Raw genomic sequence first — 22,677 nt, 5'->3', positions numbered from 1 at the left:
CACGCGTCAAAACAATTAGTAGCTTTAATGATTTTAATAACGTTGCTTTTTAATTTAATTTCTTAACAGCGAAACAACAAAACACAACAGGATTGTGAATATTTCAAATTTTCCATGTGTACAGATGGACTAAACTCTACCATAATCAAAATAAATACATGATAAATAAATACAGTCAATATACTTTATATTCTCTTAACTTAAACTTATAATGAAATCTCCTCACAAAGTGTCAATCCCCTTAACGTTCCACACACACTTTTTTGAAATACTTTTAAGATCGTTTTGTTAGAGACACAGCATGTGACTCAGAGGAGATAAGTAGCAACTAATATAATGACTCCTAGTATATAGATGTCAGGGCAGGGGTAGCTTCTTTGATAATAGCTTTTTTGGGCATTCTGTGCATATTACAGTTGGACAGCTAAATGAAAAAAAAAAACAGTGCTACATTATCATACAGCATATACAGCTAGGATTTAAAGGATCTATAACTGAAAGCTCTCGACGACAGTCATCAGCATGCATGAGGCTGCAGTAACCCTTCATCTTTTCTCCTCTCTCTTTTTTCTTCCTAATTAATTGTATTCATCAGTAAACAACTCATCAAAAGCACAATAACACTACTGGCATGGTAATTGGCATTTCAATTGGGTTTTCTCTAAAGCCTATACTAGTGTCTTTTTGGTTGTTTTCCACTAATATAATATCAGACAAACAATGCAAGAGAGAGGAGGCCAAGTGATAGACAGTGTAATAAAAAAAAAACATGGTTTTCGCATTACAGAGAATTAGTCAGCTTCAAGTCAATTGATTGGCTATAGGTTGCAACTATCCCTTTTGATATAAGCGGCACAATAATGAGCAGTCAAAGACAGAGAAACATTAAAGGATTCTGCTAGAGAATGCCGTATGATGCTGTTGTCTCTCTCTCCTGTTGCTTTCAAACACATGGATGCCTTTTTATTTCTCCTGTGTGTGTGTTTGTGTGTGTGTGTGTGTGTGCGTGTGTGTGTGTGTTTGTGTGCGCGGGCATGCATGTGGGTGGGTTAATGCGCCAATGTGTCTTTGTCCGTGTGACGAGTAGGCAGTAGATGTGTCATTCTGGATTCAGTTGCTAGTTGTTAGTCATAATCAACCAGGAAGCTGGAGAAACAAATACAGAGAGAGAGTTAGGTCAAAACACACCGATCTGTATATAACCTAAGGCAGTTTATGACTCCTGCAGGGAAACGTCAGGGTACATTTAAAAATCATTAATCTAATTGACATTTTATTAAGCTCTAATTATTCCCAGTGTGTCCGCTAAACACTTCCATCAGTAAATATAACGTGTAAAAGATTCACGCCATTTGGGGATGTGGCAATTACAACAATTAACTGGAGGAAAATCACAGAACGGAACATAAGGTCATGAGGTTGTGGACATTGTTCTACTATTTTCAAACTATCCCAACTTCTTCTTTTTTTTTCCTGGTAGTCAAAGTGCAGCAAACACATGGAAGATAAAAAGAAAAATATTTTATGTAGTATTTAACCTGCTGTCCTTTTCAGTCAAAGAGTAGCTCTTGCTTAAGCTGTGCGCAGAGTGGTAATCAAACAATGCTAGACCAAATAACCATGTGTTTAAAACACTTGGATGCTGCTCCTACAAAGCTCCTTGTGGAAAAAATATGACAGGAGTGTTGGGTGACTGTCACACACAGTAATAATCGTGAGAGGAGCAGGAGTTTTATTTATTTTTTTATTATTGATTCCTTGTTGACTCCTTCCTGGGCTTCTGACGTACACCTCGCAAACGATCATCTCTTTTTCTTTCAATCAGTGCATTCTGGCCTCACTTGAACTTCAACAGTGAGTTACCTACTAGTGATGTCTCTCTTTGACAAGAACACTTATAATCTATATCTTAAACTAAACTTTCCCTCAGTAAAAATGAATAAAACAAACCCTCAACTAGTCAACAATCATACATGTGAATCACAGATGTGGAAGTAAACAACCACATACAGTAACCTAGCAACAAGCACAAACTGTGTAGCTCACACAGTTAAAACACCATCTGCAGTGGACGCAAAGAGGAAGAAATAGTAATTAACCCTACTGACTTATAAAGCATACTTAGAGGTGTGCAATTGAATCAAACGTCAATGTGAGAGAGAACAGTCATGATTTTAGCCTGTCCTTGAGTGGCTGTGATTCCTGTTACTCTGCTATGCCATTGTGAGCAAAACATCAGAACCAGCTCACTTTTAACAGGCAGTGTGACATATACTGTAGCCTAGAGTGTTTGGAGAGAATATCCCGACTTGGATTTTTATTTATTCAGAGAAACCCAATATTTGTACTGTAAATGCCTGATTTGACAACATTATCTACCTTGAGGCTCAACAACCAAATTGTCAAGTGAGTTATTGTCAGAAGGCCCAGAAATTTGCACAGATGGGAGGTTTTGGTACATCTTCATATATCATAACACATCCAAGCCAGATGTACTAAAGCAATTAATAAATAAATGTGTCACATGGAACAATTACCACATGAACTTATCTTTACTTTCAGTTGGCTAGCAAAACCAACAGAGGAGTAGCCAGTGTGAGAATAGCTGTTAGGTCAACAACAACAGCTATGTCCCAATTTAGCAAGTTATTAGGCAATTTCATAGCCACACAATGTGTGGTGAAAGTGAGCAGATCCCTGATACTTGTGGCTACTTTTTCTAAATATATCCTTCAAAAGGCTTGGAATTGCTGTTGACACAGGGGAGCAGCAAGGCTCTGTGTGACTGACCCGGCACAGCATGAGCACAAAAACAGAACAGCAGAAAAACGACAGATCACAAAGGCAATGAGCAGCTAGGCAGAATTTCTATAGCATCCTCTCTGGATGGATGTTATGAACGCAACGACAACAAAATATCCTATTATAATCTTTTTCTAGGCAGACATTTACACTTGTAAAAGAGATAAATAAGGTAAAGGAAATTGAACAAAACCTTATAGGCCTGACAGTAAATACCACATCTACTGTATACTACAAGTAGATCTCACCGAAAGTCAGTATGTAAATGCCTTGCATAATTTTGGAGGTGTGGCCAAATCTCATATGTGTTGATCTCGCACCAAGCAGCACTGTTTTTTTTAGAGATGCACCGATCCGATACCCGGATCAAACATCGGCTCTGGTATTGACTAATGACAGCGATCTAGACACTTCCAATCTATGTTTGCAACACCGGTTAAAGTTTTATATTACATTTTAAAATATCAGTTTGCAGTGCACTTTTTATTTCTTTTTGCTGCTAATGTTCACTTTTTTATGTGTTTATAAATAATGTTAAGTACATTTATATCTGTGTTAATTTGCTAGCTTTTTTTAACAAGGCTAAATGTTTATGTAAAGCATGATGCCTTCACTCACATGGACAGATATACGCTTCATTCATTCAACAGTAGTACCGGATCTGTATAGGCTATCGGCCGATACGCTCAGACCAGGTATCGGTATCTGATTAGATCGGAAAAAGCTGGATCGGTGTATTTCTAGTTTTTGTAGCATTTAATGGTCATTAAAACTATATACACACATGTGAATGCACTCAAAGACACATAAACAAACCTGGGAGCAACATGGTAGAAACTACTTCAGCCTCCTCCAACATGTCAATAACGCAGCGCTGGAAATCTTTACTGCTGTTGGCCTGCAGGTAGCTGAAGCGACAGAGAGTTAAGCAAAATTGGGGTGAAAAGAGAAAAAGAGACAGCTTAGAGGAAATCATCACCTGTAGCTTAATGAATTGTTCATTGCTATTTATGTTGAAGTAGAGAGTTTGTCACTGGAAGTATTCTGCAAATGACAACAGTTTTGAAGATATTTGTCTTTACTGATATGACACTGTATATACTGTACTGTAATAGTGAGGTGTTACATGTGCAATGAATAAATTATTTTGTTTTACTAGGCAAATAGTCCTAATGTTCATACTTATTAATGAAAATATTTATGGATTTTAAAATTCTGGTCTGTGCAGAAAATTAAGCCACATCGGTATGTGTGTGTGTGTGTGTGTGTGTGTGTGTGTGTGTGTGTGTGTGTGTGTGTGTGTGTGTGTGTGTGTGTGTGTGTGTGTGTGTGTGTGTGTGTGTGTGTGTGTGTGTGTGTGTGTGCGTGTGTGTCTATGTTTCAGTGCGGACTGAGAGATGGGCCATCTGCTCATCTTCACTTGTGGGGAACATTTTCATCAAAATGTTAGGAGCGCCAAACAGTCTGCCAATATCACACACACACACACACACACACACACACACACACACACACACACACACACACACACACACACACGTGCGTGCCTGCAAAATACTGACCTCATCCAGGAGATGCGGTCTTGCCAGAACTCATACATTATGTAACACAACTTTCCCGGGAGCTTCTGTACGGACACACTGACAGCAGGGTGGAGAAGAACAGTAGAGTGGGGCAAGGAGAGGATATAAAGTGAAAGACAGAGTTTGCACTCAGCAGAATAAATGACATGAAAAAGTTTTGAATCTTTTGAGAGATGTCAGTTTGAACTAGGTAGGGAGCAAAGCTTCCTGCATGACAGCAGATGTCATTCAAAGGAAACAAATAATTTCCATATGCATTAGTGACAGTGTCTCTGTAAAAATATTAAATTGTTATTAAAACAATGGATTTAATTTTCAATCAGGCTGCTCACAGTCAGGGGTCTCATAAAAGTTGCTATATTATTCAAGGATGAGAGAAGATAAAATTCTAATCTGAACTTTTCATTAATGGTAATATTCCTTTCTTTTTACTCATGAACATCAGTTTTGGAAAAGTTCGATCTAAACCCCTGATTCAACATTACCTTGATTTTCAAAAATCGGACAGATGGTTTGTTACACAGAATCATCTGAGAATGCCTCATTGGGAACTAGGAAATGACAGGTGCTTTCAAAACATTAGCCTAGCAGATGATTGGATGAACCATCTGTCTTTCAAATCTGACTTTGACCAAAGTCAATCAAGAGAAGAGAGAAAACATGTTTCCATCATGAAAAGCCTTCAGTGCTGTTCTCTTCTTTAAATGAAGAATAATCCCCAGTTCTGATAAAACTGATGCTATTAGAGCTGATCGTAGCTTCTCAAAGCATGCTGATTGGTCGGATAACTTCTTTCCAAACCAAAAACGCATTACTTGGAGCCTGACAACATGGATTCTCGCATGATCTTCTGTCATCACGAGAATAAGGCTGCTGTGCTAGGTAACGTCAGCAAATGTTTAACAGGGGAAAAAAACAAGCAAGACACTTACTGCAGGTTGTTAGAGTGGGTTGCAGTGGCATCAGTGTAGCTCTTCAGGACTTTCCGGAAGTTGTCCAGATCTTGATCGTTCACCGACATCTGCCTTTGAACCAGCAGGATGTTCTGTTGGAAACGAGACAAGTGAAAAAAATGATGGAACTAGAGACTGCAAGGCAAGGCAAGGCAAGGCAGCTTTATTTGTATAGCACTTTTCATACACAAGGCAGACTCAAAGTGCTTCACAGCACAACATGTCATGAATTCAAATGCATTACAGAAAGACAAAGAGAATAAAAACATAGACAATAATCAAAACAGTGCGGACGTTAAAAGTGCGAAGATTTAGCAGAAAGCTAAGGTGAAGATGAAAGTTTTCAGTCTAGTTTTAAAAGTGATCAGAGTGGGTGAAAGTCTCACATCTTCAGGAAGTTTATTCCAGCTGTTTGTTGCATAATGACTGAAAGATACTTTCTCTTGATTTGAGTTTACTCTGCGAACCACTAACAGATTGGCCTCAGAGGATCTTAGAGCCTACTCACACTGTCCTTTTGGCCGCGGCCAAAACCGTTTTTTCAGCTAAAGCCTAGTACCTTGAAGCAGTGTGAGTGCACCCGCTCCGTGCACAACTGCGGCCAGTGGGCCGTCCACGGCCCGCTTGAAAGAGGTGGGCTTTAGCGGAGCCGTTTGCACATGTACGAGCACGAGCGTGCGCACGTGTGCGAGCACGAGCCCTACGGCAGTAGCGTTATGTCCGCCTGTTCGGACATGTAAATAGAAGGAAGGACCATGCGCGGACATTTAACAACAACAACAATGGCGGTGAAAGGTTCACGTTGGTGTGATGCGGAGGTGGAGTGTTTACTGCAGTTTTGGTCGGATGAAAATATTCAAAAACAGTCAACAAGACGCACAAAAACTCTGAGGTCTATGGAAAGATTTGTAAACAAAGCCACACACACCCGATCAATGCGTGTGACGTGTTACGGCGTGATGGCGTATGGACAGCAAGAAGCATTGGCCGGCCCTGGCAGTGTGAGTACAAACGGGGCTGGGGCGCGGGGGGAGAGGGAGGGGGGACAAGTACCCTAAAGTCCGGGTCGCGGTCCGAGGTTCACACTCTTAGTGATCTAGAAGGCTTATGTAGTGGGAGCATATCAGTGATATACTTCGGCCCTAGACCATGTAGTGATTTATATGTGAGCAGGATGATTTTGAAATCAATTCTCTGACGTACAGGAAGCCAGTGTAATGATTTAAGAATTGGTGTAATGTGCTCACATTTTTTGGTCTTTGTTAGAACTCTAGCAGCAGCGTTCTGAACGAGCTGTAGCTGCCTGACAGTGTTTTAGGGAAGACCTACAAGGAGACCATTACAGTAGTCTAGCCTACTGGTAATAAAGGCATGGACAAGTTTTTCTAAGTCTTGAGCTGACATGAGCCCTCTAAGTCTTGTTACATTTTTGAGGTGATAGTAGGCCGATTTTGTTACTGATTTGATGTGACTGTCGAAATGTAAATCAGAATCCATAATAACCCCAAGATTTCTGGCTTTATTTGAGGTTTTCAGGGACAGTGATTGAAGGTGTTGGATGACTTTGAACCTTTCTTTCTTAGCACCAAAAACAATTATCTCAGTTTTATCCTCATTTAGTTGAAGGAAATTTTGGCACATCCAGTGTTTGACTTGCTCAATGCACTGGCACAGAAGATCTATGGGGCGATAGTCATTTGGTGATAGCGCTACATAGATTTGGGTGTCATCGGCATAGCAATGGTGGTCAATGTTATTATTTTGCATGATTTGTCCTAGTGGGAGCATATAGATGTTAAATAAAGTCGGCCCCAAGATTGAACCTTGGGGGACTCCACACATTACGTTGGTTTGTTCTGATACAAAGTCGCCAGTGGAAACAAAAATAGTTCCTATCTTGTAGATATAACTTGAACCAGTTTAGGACTGTGCCTGAGAGCCCCACCCAGTTTTCCAACCTGTCCAAGAGTATTGAGTGGTCGACAGTGTCAAATGCAGCACTGAGGTCCAATAGCATTAGTACTGAAGTTTTGCCAGAGTCTGTGTTAAGACGGATGTCATTTATAACTTTAATAAGGGCCGTCTCGGTGCTATGAAAAGGTCTAAATCCTGACTGGAGGTTGTTGTGGCAGCCACTAGAAGCCAAGAAGTAATTTAGTTGTTGGAGTACAACTTTCTCAATTATTTTACTTATGAATGGTAGATTTGAAATTGGTCTGTAGTTGTTGATAATAGAGGCATCTAGGCTCCGCTTTTTTAGAAGAGGTTTAATGACTGCAGTTTTGAAGGCCTTTGGGGAATTTCCCGATTGAATAGAGTTATTAACTATTTGCAATACGTCTGTTGATAGGCAGTTAAAAACATTCTTAAAGAAGTTGGTAGGTAAAGCCTCAAGACAGCAGGTGGTTGGCTTTAGATCGGTCACTGTTTCCACTAGAGTTTTAGAGTCTATGGCATTAAAGCTTGCCATCATTGCTGCGTTATTTTGGCCTTAACGGGGTGGTGTTGCAACTTTTTTGTTTGAGATATTGATGGCACGTCTGATGCCTTCAGTTTTATCAGTATAAAAGAATGCAAACTCATTGCATTTCTGTGTGGAATGGAGTTCGGCTGGTATTTGTGTTGGGGGGTTGGTCAGTCTGTTGACAGTTGCAAATATGGTTTTGGACTTATTAGTGTTGCTGTTTATGATATTGGAGAAGAATGTTTCTCTAGCACCTTTTAAGACTAAATTGTAGGCCTGGAGCCTCTCTTTATAGATGTCATGGTGAATATAAAGTTTTGTATTTTGCCAGATTCGTTCAGCCTTCCTGCACACTCTTCTCTGGGCTGTTACAACAGCAGCTTTTCTCCAGGGTGCCTTTTGCTTACCAGAAATCGTTTTATCTGTAACCGGTGCAATGGCATCTATGATATTCACAATTTTGGAATTAAAGTTGTTTACAAGATCATCAGCATGGCATGGGTTTAGAGGTGGTAGCGAGGAGATGGCATTTTTAAAGAGTACATTAGCTTTTTGACATTCTTTAAAGTTTAAATTAAAGTCACCAGTTATAACTAGGCAGTCAAAGTCAGTGGAGATACTAGACAATAATTCGGTAAAATCATCAAAAAAATTAGCTGAGTATTTAGGTGGCCTGTAAATAATTAACAGAAGAATTTTGGGAGAGCATTTCAACACAGCACACAGGTATTCAAATGATGTAAAATCACCAAGTGACATCTGTTTCCCCTGAAATATATTTTTAAATATAGCAGCAACCCCTCCCCCCCTTTTCCCAGATCTACATACATCAATAAAGTTATAGTTGGGGGGTGCTGTCTCAATCAGAATGCTTGCACTGTTATTTTGCTCCAGCCATGTTTCAGTTAAAAACATAAAATCAAGTTTGGAAGTAGTAATAAAATCGTTTTCGACTAAAAATGATTTGTTATTCAGAGACCTAACATTGAGCAGACCCATCCTGATGGTGTTATTGACAGGCTTCGATGTTGACTTTGATTTGGAGAGGATAGGAATGAGATTGTTTAGGTTAGCAGGGTGTCTTTCCCAAGTTTCCCAATGTTCACTCTCTTGGTAGTCACAACAGGAATGTAGAAGGTGCCAAGCTTTGACGTAGGCAGCCTTGGGCCCGCAAGAACAACTCATATGAACAGATTTGTTCTGAAGTGACTTGTACTAGTGATATAGGAGAACCTGCTGCACTCAGGCATTTTCTCTTAGGTACAAACACAATTCACGAGTGGTCCAGACCTGTTGTAGAGTTATATGCAGTTAGGCTATTGTTATTCAAACATAAGTTTTTCAATAACTGATGGTATATTTCATTACTTTTAAGTAATTTTGATATTAAAAATCCTAAATAAATTTCATTACATAATCATGTTAAAATGATCCTATTTGAGTGCAATTCTACTGTCATAATCAAAAATCTAATCCTATAATTCAACGATACCATCATTATTTTAAATTGGCTATTGATGCTATTATATAACACGACAATGTCAATATGAAAATCTCAGACTGCAAAATTGCCTAATTTTTCCTGTTGCAGTCATCGATCGCCTTGTTGTGGTTAGACAGTACGACCCTCAGGATTAACAGCACTATATACTCGACCCATTCCTTGGCTTTAGAAGGTCCCTTATTCCACTGCAGATGTTAAAAATGATTGACTGTCCTTTGTGGATCTTCAATATAGGACATATGATGCAGAGCCTTATATGGTATTATTTAAACGTTAATTATGCAAACTTACTTTTTGTAATTGTGTGAACATGTGTTCATTTATGCACAGGTGGCATTCATCACGTTTAGTTAGAAGCGCTTGGTGAATCTGGCAAACTCGAACAAGACCACCGTATGAAACAGTACGAGAAAGTTAAGACAAGAATACGAAAATGTACTCTTGAGGACCACTTGTGCAGATATTGTTAAGATGGATAATTCTGAAGCATTTGATGATAAACTAAAAAAATAGTTCATATCTCACTATCACTAACAACAGATGAGATATCAATAAAGAAATGTTACATTGAATGGTATTTCACTCACATAAGGCCAGGGCATGAAACTGGCACCCGCCCACAGGCCAAATGCGGGTAACTTTTGTAATTGGTGGGTGAAAATGTCAATCTACCTGCCGTGTTGGCATGTAGACAATAAGACAACACAACACTGAGCAAGTGTTGTGTATTGTGGACCAATCCGGTAGCCTGTTGTTGCTAAGCGTTTTCTTGGACTATCAAAATAAAAAACAAGAGGAAGAAGAAAAATGAAAAATGTGGCAGCATATTGTTGCAACAGAACAAAAAGAGGATGAGGAGGACGATTAAAAAAAAAGAAAAAAAGACGTTTTAATAGTGTAAAGGGATGACAAGGTTCTCGACTGGCTTGTGTGCGACGCTACAACAGAGGAGCAGTGTCGGGATACCCGTGTGTTTGGAGAGTGGAAGAAGCAGAGGGGAGAGTTTGCTCCTCCTCGTCTTTGAGGACTCAGAGCTCTCAGCCTGTGCTCTGTGAAAGGGTTTGTATTCAGTGTCTGACCTCCACATTACAGTGTAATGTAGTTTGGTTTATGTTTATTGTTATTGTTATTGTTTATCTAAATGTTATTCAGTCAAAACAGTCAAAATATGTCTTATCTTGAAAAGCAACATCAACTTATAAGTCATTTGTTATAATTGTAATGTTTATTGTTAATCTAAAATTTAAAAAAAATGTTGAACCTGGGTATCTAATGACACTACACTGACAAAGAAACAGTGACTAATGGATTTCAGTTGGGTGTTAACTAAATCAGTGAGATAATTGGCTGTTTTCATTTCTGTTACTTTCTATTCTAAATGCCTGCCACACCAGGTCCGACACAGCTGTAAGTCATTCTAGTTATTAATGAGATTAAGTTGGTTAATAACTCAACAGCACTTTAATGTGGATTCTGTACAAGTTCAAGAACCATTCTTGTGCATTTTCTGAGTCGTTCACCTTTATTTTAGGCACTAAAAGAATTGGCTGGTAAAAAGCCACTGTGGCAGCTGGATTTCAAAATCGATTGATGTGCCAGCTAACAAGCAACCTCCCTGCAACTGGCAGTAAATCATCGCCCTCCTCAGGGAAACTGGGCTGACACTAAGGTCCTCGGGTTGGTCTCCCCCAATGCACCACGTCAAGCTGCTACTCTCTTGACTTTCTCGATTCAGTCCAAGAGTGAGTCACCACCACTGAAACCATTATAAAGTAAAACTTGTCTTAGGGTTTTTGTAAACATACTTTAACTTTAAAAGGTTGTTTAAACGTCACTACAGAAAGACATATTTTTGGTTGTGCATGCCTTTAAGGTTTATAATAAAAAATAAAGATAAAATAAAATGGCATTAATAGATCTAGAATTAACATGAAAACAGGGATAGAATGCCATAATTAATGGAAAAATAGGATGGAAAATAAAACACCCTTCTGTGCTTGATAATAATACCAATAAAAAACATTAAATTAAGATTAAAGTAGAATATAAATAATGCATAACATAAGATGGAAAAAATCACAGAATAATAATAATGAAATAAGATTAAAAAAATATTGAATTCAGTGCCTAGATCAGTGGAGGATTTAGATTTATTCATTTATTTTTTACAAAAACCCAAGAGCACCCTCTACAAATTTGCACCTCAGTTTCTGAAGCTAGTTTCTTTGGATATCAATCTTTGAAATCTCTTGATTGTTGTCAAAACTCCAATATAAGGAGGGTGGAACATAATTGATGTTGCTCACAACATTTAAAAATTACATTTAAAAAAGTGAATTACCTTTTTTTAGGTCTATGACCTCACTATAAAGAGCAGTCATTGAACTTCTCTACACAAAAAAAAAATGACATTCATCTTAACTGTATTGCAGTGGCAGAAACTTTATAGGGGGATACTTCAAAATCTCAGCACATAAAATAAAAAAACACCTGCAGTACCTTTTGTAATTTAAGGTTAATATTACCATTTAAAGCTTATGCTATATATTGTGCATGGAAATACACAGTGAAAGTGGAGAGGGGTTGAGTGTTTTTCTTTCAATGTTGTTTGCTTTTTAGTGGGTTTTATTTTGTAAGGCTTACTCTAAAGTCCTAAAAGAAACATTAAGAAAACCATTACTCTAAGAACAATTTTGGAAACATGTATAAACAGACATTCACTTTACTACTGCTGTTATGAATGCTTTGATATACCTGCTGAGAACATAGTTACCCCTAACAATAGTTTACTGGCACTCTCACCTGTCTGTGGGTGTTTTCACACCATTTCCACCTTACGTTCATCATGAAGCAGTAACTTTTTTTGTCCATGTGTGAGCATGTCACATACGCAGATTTGTATTTACTCTTCAAGGTGAGTTTTGTGAATATAAACTGGCCCCTTCTCCGCTTCATGTTAAATACGTTTTTATCTCAAAACTTGCCATATATTAATTTTCATAGCTGGAATGAGCTAGAATATAAAGTAGTATAAATGTGAGAGGAACAGATGTGCAGCTTGGTATTTACGATTGAGAGTGGAGACAGTGAGTACAATTATTTTCTAGGGAGAATAGGCCTAATTACAGATTGCAGCTTAAAAGGAGTTGAGATAATATCTTGTAAGCTTTTTTGGAACATACTGTAACTACTGGAGTTGTACAACATCCTAAAGAGCAAAAAGATGGAGTAACTGGGGGGTGTAGAATCACAAGTTAAATGTGTAGTTAGAGGGGATTAAGCTAGCAATGGTGAAATGCTTTTTTTAAACGTGTCAGAGTGGCATTTGTCCACTCCTTGTATTCAATGTAGAGACATGCAATTTATGTTAAATGAGACATATGTTGATTTTCAGGTCCATAACTGCATTGTGGGCTTGGATATGATTTCATTTTCAGAAAACACTTTTTTTCTCTCATACTGGCTATATGAATATACCTGGACATACCCTCTGTCTGACACGCTCCATTTTAGCATCTGTCTCTTTATGACCCTCTCCCAGAAAGCCGAAACTGCTGTGATTGGCTTATGAAAGAAATATGGTGCACCTTTGCAGAGGTCATTTTTGTTGCAGGGGAGGTTTTGGTAAATCTTAACATATCATATGCAGGTATCATATTTAGTATATTTTGATGAGCTTAGATGTGACAGCCAAATCTAAATGGCTTGTTGAATCCAATCTTTTCTGATCTAGCCAGCCCTCAAAAAAACTGACTGGCTTGTCTTATTTCACAGTTTGTGGGTTGGCAGGCACACCACATACCCAAATGTAGGTGCACAAGCACTGCAAAGGTAAGCATTTCATAATATGTTCCGTTTAAATGAATAAGAGCTCGGTGTTGTCCTTAAAAGAAAAAAACTGAAAATGTGTGTGTGTGTGTGTGTGTGTGTGTGTGTGTGTGTGTGTGTGTGTGTGTGTGTGTGTGTGTGTGTGTGTGTGTGTGTGTGTGTGTGTGTGTGTGTGTTTTTGCGTGCGCATGTGTATGTGGCTGCACAAAACTGTTCACCTTTTAATTTTTAAAACACATACATTATAGGCGATTTCCTTGTATGTAAAAACCTACTTGGCAATAAACCTGTTTCTGATTTATAATTTTCTGACCGTCATGCCAAGTGATACTACTTAATAATGACTTAATGATAAATGCTCAAAAAAATACCTGCCAAAAAACAGAATGTTTAGTCACTGGTTCTTTACCCAGGTTAGTGTTTCAGGGAAAAAATGTTATATCAGTACTGACTTACAGACTTGTACGTGCTGGCCAATGTGTCCTCTTTCAATGGCTCCAATTTGGGACCCTGAAACAAGATATTTAATGAATATATGAATAAATGTCATCAATTATTTTAAAAGTCACTACAAAAACAATGTGGTAAAACCCAGTAGTTTCATTCATACATGTTTTGTATTGCATTCCATAACTTTGAATGCTATGCAAAAACATAAGCTATTTTTAAGATAATCATCATCAACACAGAAGTTACATAATAACAAAAGAGTACTCATGGTTTGAACATATTTGCACACAGTTATTTGCATCAATGGACAAATAGCACCTGTTCACACACTGCAGGCACAAATGGGGTACACAAAAGTAAATAGACGAAGCATGCTGTTACAGTAATGCAGTTTTTTTTCTTTTACTCTCCTGTTTTATTATATATGATGAGATTATGTGTGTGAACTTTCAAAGGCTGTTGGCAAGACAATTTCCATTAAGGGATATGAAGGTTTTACATTAATTCAGTAATGCTATTGTTTCTCAAAAATGTGATAGGAGAGAAACAGAATGATGTGATAAAGTCAGCTACAGCCACACAATAGAGATTATATTAAAATTCCAATTTTAAAGAAGAATAAGTTGAAACATGTCAGTCATCACATGATTTATTCCAACCATATCCATACGCTACGTATATACAGCATGTAGTCTAGTATAAATTTATGATGTGTGTGTGTGTGTGTGTGTGTGTGTGTGTGTGTGTGTGTGTGTGTGTGTGTGTGTGTGTGTGTGTGTGTGTGTGTGTGTGTGTGTGTGTACACAGGGAGGGAACATAACCTTTGAGGCAGAAAACACAATATGTTGCAAAAAAAAATAAGTGAGAAAAACACAAACTCTACCAGCCTCGGAATCGACGTCGTTAGATTTAGTAGCTAAACATAGATCATCCTCACTCGCATGAAGGTTGTTAGTTGGCTTGGAAAACACCGATATTGCTGGACAGAAAGTGTGTGTGACATTGCTGGTGTTGAAGTGTGGGAATATTGCACTCAGAACATCCTGCAGGTTATGAATTGCTTTGATATTGCACTCTGAGTCCCTTTGGGTTGGTAACCGAGGGCTAGAGAGAGAAAAGCGCTTTTAGAAAGACCAAAAGAAGAAGAAGAATGAACATCAGAAGACGGGAATAACAGGAGTTGATGAAGAAAAGAAAAGAGAGAATAACATGGATCAGGAGAGTGTGAGAGAAGATTCAAGATATGGTCTCAATGATCATCACAAACACACAAAAAACAAATTTCAATAGAACTGCACAATATTTAAAGCTGCAGTCGGCAAGTCTGGCAGATCGAGCTGACTTTTCGAATGTTTACAACTCTCACGCCACTCCCCCACTACCAACGAGCCACTCCGCTCCGCTCCCTCCCATCGGTTGCTCATCAGTGCATGTGCACCAGATTCCTGTGAACACCGCAGTCTCTTCTGTCATTGATAAACGCCATTGAGTATACGCTTCATGCACAAGGGGGAGGTGTGCATGACTGCTCTTGCACAGCCCTGCGTTTAGGGGACAGGATGATACGGGTGCAGTCGATTTTTGCAAAACAAACCGGTCTAGGTGCACGTAGAGGTTTTTTTTTCTAAAACCTGATGATTTATGTTGTTCTATTGGAGCATGCTGATGAAAATAGAGCATTAAACCATTCACATTAAACCACATGTCCTGAGTGATCTTGCAATTGTACAGATGTAGCCTTGAAGGCAGGATCACAGGTATTGCTAATATATAGAGATGGGCACAACTTGAAGTGCGTGTGTGTGTGTGTGTGTGCGTGTGTGTGTGTGCGTGTGTGTGTGTGTGTGTGTATGTGTGTGTGTGTGTGTGTATGCGTGTGTGTGTGTGTGTGTGTGTGTGTGTGCGCGCGTGTGTGTGTGTGTGTGTGTATGCGCGCGCGTGTGTGTGTGTGTGTATGCGTGTGTGTGTGTGTGTGTGTGTGTGTGTGCGCGCGTGTGTGTGTGTGTGTGTGTGTGTGTGTGCGCGTGTGTGTGTGTGTGTGTGTGTGTGTGTGTGTGTATGCGCGTACCCAGCTATTTACTTCTGTATTTAAGTCTGTGGCCCAAAATGTTTGAAAAGCTAATGCACTAAGCCCAGCTTAAACCAAAGATTTGCGACGAGACGAGTTGAAACTTGCAACTACTTGCAATGTGCAGGTCTGCGACAGGCAGTTATGGCACTTGCGATGGTTGCTGGAGGAAAGTGTGTAAGTGCATGCACATATATATGCACACACATGTATGTTGTCTTGCAGCATCCCTTAGCAAAATTCCATAGCGTATTCCACTTGAAAATATCACAAGGAACAGTTTTATACCTGACACTCCAGTTTATCCAGCAGCTGCTGCAGCCTGTTGATTTGAGAGCACCAGTTGTCTTCATCTTCCATAGACACACCTGGAGACAACACAATACTAAATCATCAGAATGACAAATAATAATATAAATATGCGTCCTATTTCCATTGTGCATACTACTTCTAACTGGATTTGAGTAAATGCAGTAGTAGTAGTACATAAAGCAGTCTTTGTTTCTATAGTTTTGATGTATACTTCTGGAGTTGAAAGACAGCTGAGAGTTTTCCTTTCTGTGTTTAATCATTTGATTGATGTCAAGAGACTCCATTCAGTCATGTCCAAACAGATCCAAATCAAGTTCCAACTTCTCATTACATATATTGAAAGACATGATACAGTTGAATAACAATTTCTTTTAAGGTTTTCTGACAGCTAGGGTTCGTTCCTTTACCTTGCAGGCTCAATATCTGATCTTCAGTCTACCAACACTAGTGAAGAAGCGACATAAAATACCTTTCTAAAAATAACAACATGATTTAATAGAAAATGAAAAATCCCTCAGAGAGAGCTTACAGCGGCTCTAATTATGCACCTATCAACTGCAATACTTGTAATGACGGTGATGGGAATAATCCATGTGTACACCACCTAACACTTTTCGCTCAATGTATGACAATAACAACAAGTACATTTCATTATTGATATGTTTTGGTGGCAATGTTAAACTAATTACCATGATGTTTAAAATGTCGACTTATAGTATAGTGTAATTTAAAAGCAGGCAGACAATGACACAATGCTGCATGCATTTACAGGACAAGGACAAAACTGATACAGTATATTTCTGTGTACCATCAAACTTTATTGTTGTATAAATGCATGAATGTATGTACAGTAAGTCTAAATGTATGTATCCAACTAAAATCTCATCCAGTCATCCTTTTTGTAGTCAACAAAAATATCAATGTGATTTTAAATGTATTGTAAATATATTTTTGCGCATTGAGAACGCATGTTGTGTTCATGCTTCACATCAACAACAACAAACCAAGCTAGCTGAGTATATGGCTTAAGTTAAAAAATAAGTGAGAAAAACACAAACTCTACCAGCCTCGGAATCGACGTTGTTAGATTTAGTAGCTAAACATAGATCATCCTCACTCGCATGAAGGTTGTTAATTGGCTTGGAAAACACAGATATTGCTCAAAAGATGCAAACCTGCAAACTATGTCGGGAAACGGTTGCCCTCAAGACAGCTCGACAACAAACTTGTTTTACCATCTGTGAATTAACCACCGCACAGAAAATGAATAATATGAAAAGTTTCGGCAGTCCGCGGTCGACCACGACCAGCCAGCTAAGGTACCAACAAGAAAACACCTGATAGCACAGCAGTTAAATGTGTATCAAAATTCTAATGCCTTGTGTTAGTTTAAAATGCTCTCATGATAGTTTTAGTGCAATATTTTATAAAGTAAATCCTATAAGCCACTTTGAAATGGTTTACGTATACTTGCATTGCTTGATCTCAATATTTGTGCTCGCAGCGGCGAGTGGTGAAATATGTACTGCTGTGTGTACATTTCATTGACTAAATACGCGCTATAAAGCCTTCATCTTTTGTTCAGAATCAGCTTATCACAGGTAACCAGCGCAACTTCCTTTTCATTCATTCCCGCTGCGATTTACACAGTCCAACGCTCAGCTATTAACATAAGCCTTTGACCCCAAAAATATAGGGATATTGAGTTTTGTCAATATTGCAAACTCCTAATCTCAGGTATGTTAACATGCTGTTTAAAGGGTCCAATATTGTAAAAAGTGAGATTTCCATGTATTTTTTTTTGCTATTTAATGTCAGTTGGAATTTAAAAATAAATTGCACACAGCTGCAATGGGGGACATGTTTCTGTATCATGATGTTGATCCCACATTCATTTTCTAATCTATCTATCTTTAAAGTCTTCTTCAAGTGTTGGTCACAATTCTCAAGAAATGATTTACCTGCTTGAAAAATGTAAGTTATTATATTTGTGAGGGGAATACATTGGCTTTTGGTTTTATGGCATTTGTTGAAGATACTAAAAACTATTTGTTTTAATGTGTTTTTATGTATTATTTAATGACATTATTTTTACCTGTGTTCAGGATGCCAGAGCACGGATCTGAGGGGGACATGCACAGGTTATTATGGATCCTGCGACCACACTGCCTGCCATTCCTCTGTACAGCTGTCAGCTCCGGTGCCTTTACCTCTGCCCTGCCATGACAGCGGTGGATACCCAGAGAGACAAACATAAGAGAGCAAGAAAGTAACTGTCAGAGGGGTGTGGGAAAAAAAAACAGATAGAGGTAGCCACAGGGAAAGGTAGAAGAAGAAATGATTAAAACTACGGCGGAAAGAGAAAATATAGGGGTAGAGGGTGTAAGAGAAAGGTAGAGAGAGGTAAAGAATGTATTAATAATTGATTTATATCGGAAACTAAGATAGGTTAATGTATGTCTCTCCTTGTGCTTACACACTCAAATATTCATACTCACACACAGATCTGCCGTAAATGGAGAGTGTTTGCTGTCCATAAAGGCAGTGTCAAGGGCAGGACATCAAGCACTCTGTAGTTATGAGAGTGTGAGACTTCTCACACACACACACACGTGTGTGTGTGTGTGTGTGTGTGTGTGTGTGTGTCTGTGTGTGTACTACTGTGATTTCACATAGTGTGTGTGTGTGTGTGTGTGTGTGTGTGTGTGTGTGTGTGTGTGTGTGTGTGTGTGTGTGTGTGTGTGTGTGTGTGTGTGTGTGTGTGTGTGTGTGTGTGTCTGTGTGTGTACTACTGTGATTTCACATAGTGTGTGTGTGTGTGTGTGTGTGTGTGTGTGTGTGTGTGTGTGTGTGTGTGTGTGTGTGTGTGTGTGTGTGTGTGTGTGTGTGTGTGTGGCTCTCATGTTCTATGTATCTAAATGCCTGGGCTCATTTGTTAGTTCTAGTTCATCTGTACTTGTCTCCCCCCTCCTTTGTTGTGTCTCTGTGTGCATGTTATTATGTGTGTGTGAGCATGTGCAGTGTCATGCTGACAGCGCCGAGGGAGCGCATTGCTAGGAGGTTCTCATGCTGAGAACAGCTTGGAGCCCAAAGGCCACTGCGACAGCCATAAATCCACTTTAGAGAAGCAGAGGAAAGAGAAATAAGTGGTTTGTTGCCAACTCAATATGTTTCTAATTCAGCCCCTCACACACTCCCTCTTTCTCTTTCCAAAATCTAAACCTGTTTGAACAAGCTTAAGAGTTATTTGTGGCCAAAAAAGATCCTTATCATGTCCCTCTGTACACCTCCTCTCTCTCTCTCTCTCTCTCTCTCTCCATTTATCTCAGACATCCTACACCATTTTCTCATTCGTCTGACTTTTGTATTAATCTTTCTTTGCGTTTTCTTTCTTCATGACTCACTTGTTCTGTATTCCAATGCCACCCATGTCATCCTTTCTCATTCTGCCTCACCCAGTCCCCTCTCAATAATTCACCTTGGCTATAATCACTCCATTATTTCCAATAAAACCAGTGTGGCACCCAGAAGGGGAAGAGGAGATCTCTGCTGATCCCTGACAGACACAGCATAACAGAAAACCACTGTTGCAAAACTACCCTTTGTTATTTAAAAAGTAAACAGTCGGTTGAAAGGGTTTGAAAGCCATTTGTCATGACATAGACCAACGGTGAGATATATATCTACTAATTAAATGTCCTTGATGGATTGATTCGCTGAGGATCTTCTTCTGCATTGGAAATCTTTACTAGGTATAGAAAAAAGATAAAGTACAGGTTTTTAATTGCAAGAAAAAGCATTAATAATAATAATAATAATAATAATAATAATAATAATAATAATAATAATAATAATAATAATAATAATAATAATAATAATAACACATCTGCCAAGAATATAATTCACAGACTTCCCACATTGACAGCAATTTAGATCTGTTTTTATTTTATGAATTCAATTTACATTTAATGAGTGTTTTGGCTATTTACTGAATTCAAGCAGTCTGCTTATTAGTGAGGCAACTGTTTGAATTGAGAATGTAGCAAATTCAAAGTTTTTGGACTGAAAGACATAACTTAAAAAAAATCATCTGAGGTAGAACTGATTAGTTGAATTTCCCTACTGCTTAGATCAGTGCTGTCTTACCTGACATTTCCATGTTCAAAACCGTAGAGGTTGTGATGCTATGCATTATTATAAGACCTCTTTCCTGCAGCAATTTTGATATATGATATAGAAGAATAAAGTACAGTAAATTTAGGATGGTATACTGATCGTGGTCTGGAAAAGCTATGGATTCATTTGTTTCATGTTTCATGTTTTAAACAACAACCGTAATAGAGTCCCAGTTTTAAGCGCATTGTATTGACAAGTGATACCAAGGGGTCCTGGCAAGGTGTTCATATGTGAGATGGGATTAAAATGGGTTGGTAGCTTCTACGCTCAAACCTGCAGGCAAGATGTATTGTAATGCTCGATTAACCATAGATGAAATTAAGTAAAAATGTAAAAAGTAAAATTAAGAACATGCAGTGTAGACTTTATGCAGACAAGAGGTTTGTTAATGCATGAAAAAAGCTGTTTCTGGTCTGACTTATCCCCTATAGGTATACTGAAGTGAAATTTGGGCTTATAATTTGAAAAGTTTTTTATGGTTATAGAAATACCCTGTTGATGGTTAAAGGAAACCGCAGTAGGCTACAGGTTTTGTTGCCCTCTAAGAACATCACACTGCTTCCTGTTTTGGCACTGAATATAAATAAACACAGATCCTATTTTTTACCCTGTAACCTTGTGACCTACCAGCCAATCAAAATCTTGTCAGCCAACTTGAAGAATACTCAACAACGCATTTCAAGGCAGGGCCTTCATCTAGGTTAATAAGTTTAGTTAGAGGCCATAGTGTCTTGGAATCAGTACAAGTAACACACAATACAAACAGTGTCATATTGCAGTACTAACGGGGCAGGGCTGCTCTGCTCTTCCACAGCCTCCATGGCACACTGCAGAGACCTCTGTAGAGACAGTAGCTGACTGGACGTCTCTCTTAGCATGAACCTGGTGACAAACTGGCCCAACACACTGGAACCCTGGTACTCCTGAGAGACAAAGAGTGACACACAGAGGGAGAGGTTAAATCACGCTCAAATGGAAACAGCTACAACATAAAAACATCTCAGAGATAAGACAGACCACAGAAAGGATTTGATAGCTTGTCCTAAACAAAAACAGGCACTTGTGAAATGTTTGACAGCAGCAAAGAAATAGGATTATTAATTCTCTGAACACACACATTGTTCAGTACCACATGTCTAAATTCCAAGAACTGTAATAGGAGACATAATTGCTGCTTGAGTCCCAAAACACAAACATGATTACGCACTCTCAAAGGAGTGTTTTTCACTCGATGTGCTAATGAAGTAACAGTGCCTTGCCCATATTTGTGATGACAAGTAGATTCTACTGGAATGGCATCTTGGGTTTTGCAGTCCAGAGCACTCACTGACAGACCACAGCTGCTAACAATGCTAAGCGATTGCAAAATACTCTCTGGATTTCCTCACTCCGAAAGCTTTAAAGAAGGGCCAAAACAAGGTGATCTAATTAAGACAGGATGCATAATTATTCAGCACACATCTACTCTACTCTTCATCTTTAACAGGCATGGCTGTTTTCTATCTCACAATTCAAATCGCTAATTCAAGGTTGTTACTTTAAGTCGATTGTAACATATCTTATCAACTGTGGTTAAATCATGTTAGGCTTCTTTGTGGGGTTTTTTAAACACACTGAAGATTCAGATTATCAAGTGAATAGTTTTTTGCAGTAGTTAGAAGCTTCAAATTCATAAATACAAAATACAGAGCAAACATGTCTCTCCAAAAAATTTGAAACAAACTGTAACAGATGTTCTTTATTCTGCTAAGTGAAGACTAATTCTATAAATCTTAAAATGAACAGTTCTACATTTTGGGAAGTAGGCTTATCATATAAGCCGACAGTTAGGTGACAACATTGATAACAATCTCCTATCTGTACAGAAAATGAGGCTACAACCAACAGTCTGTTAACTAGGAAACAGCTAGCCTGGCTCTATTGAACGGAAGAAAATTAATCTACAAAATATTCTCATTAACACGCTATGTCTTAACAAGATGATTAATTAGTGAGCTTTACCATTGGGCTGAACAAGGCTTCTCCTGGTGACCAGTCTTTGGGCTAAGGTAAGCTAACCAACTCCTGGCTGTATATTTTTATATTTAGCCTACTATACAGTCATGAGAGTCATACCTCGTGTACTTCTCTTCAATAAATTTAATGTCAGAACATTCCTTTAAAATCAAGCATAATACAATGGTTAAAGTAATGTAAATGTGTATGGCTGAAGTTTTTTTATTCCTCTTTTGTTAACTCATCAGTTTTGGGAGAGTTGGCTGTGGATTGGCTCCATCTGTGCATGCCAGTGTGTCCTCTCAGCACAAGACTAAGCATATTTGAAGAACAAGCCCCCAACTTTTCCTTGTGTGAGTGTGTGTGTGTGTGTGTGTGTGTGTGTGTGTGTGTGTGTGTGTGTGTGTGTGTGTGTGTGTGTGTGTGTGTGTGTGTGTGTGTGTGTGTGTGTGTGTGTGCGCGCGTGTGTGTGTGTGTGTGTGCGTGTGTGTGTATGTGTGTGTTTGTATGTGTGTGTGCTTGTGTGTGTGTGTGTGTGTGTG

At 38.7% G+C, this 22,677-nt stretch overlaps 1 protein-coding gene across 1 annotated transcript in view; it reads right to left on the bottom strand.

Annotated features, from left to right (window-relative positions):
• Window positions 1-1,024: 1,024 nt before the first annotated feature.
• The window catches only part of necab3 (N-terminal EF-hand calcium binding protein 3), a 47,565-nt gene continuing 25,912 nt past the window's right edge, over window positions 1,025-22,677 (bottom strand). Inside the window, exons 6-13 of the mRNA XM_083938748.1 lie at window positions 20,927-21,063; window positions 18,060-18,181; window positions 15,941-16,020; window positions 13,591-13,644; window positions 5,318-5,430; window positions 4,365-4,442; window positions 3,619-3,710; window positions 1,025-1,146 (exon numbers count right to left, since the gene is read on the bottom strand). Coding sequence (XP_083794874.1) covers window positions 1,118-1,146; window positions 3,619-3,710; window positions 4,365-4,442; window positions 5,318-5,430; window positions 13,591-13,644; window positions 15,941-16,020; window positions 18,060-18,181; window positions 20,927-21,063 — 705 coding nt within the window. The 3' untranslated portion in view covers window positions 1,025-1,117. The remainder of the gene's footprint in view (window positions 1,147-3,618; window positions 3,711-4,364; window positions 4,443-5,317; window positions 5,431-13,590; window positions 13,645-15,940; window positions 16,021-18,059; window positions 18,182-20,926; window positions 21,064-22,677) is intronic.

This window comes from Echiichthys vipera (assembly GCF_963691815.1).
Source record: "Echiichthys vipera genome assembly, chromosome: X".
NCBI classification, from domain to species: Eukaryota; Metazoa; Chordata; class Actinopteri; order Perciformes; family Trachinidae; genus Echiichthys; species Echiichthys vipera.
The sequence above is the reverse complement of the archived record's forward strand: the minus strand, read 5'-3'. Positions and strand labels throughout refer to the sequence as shown.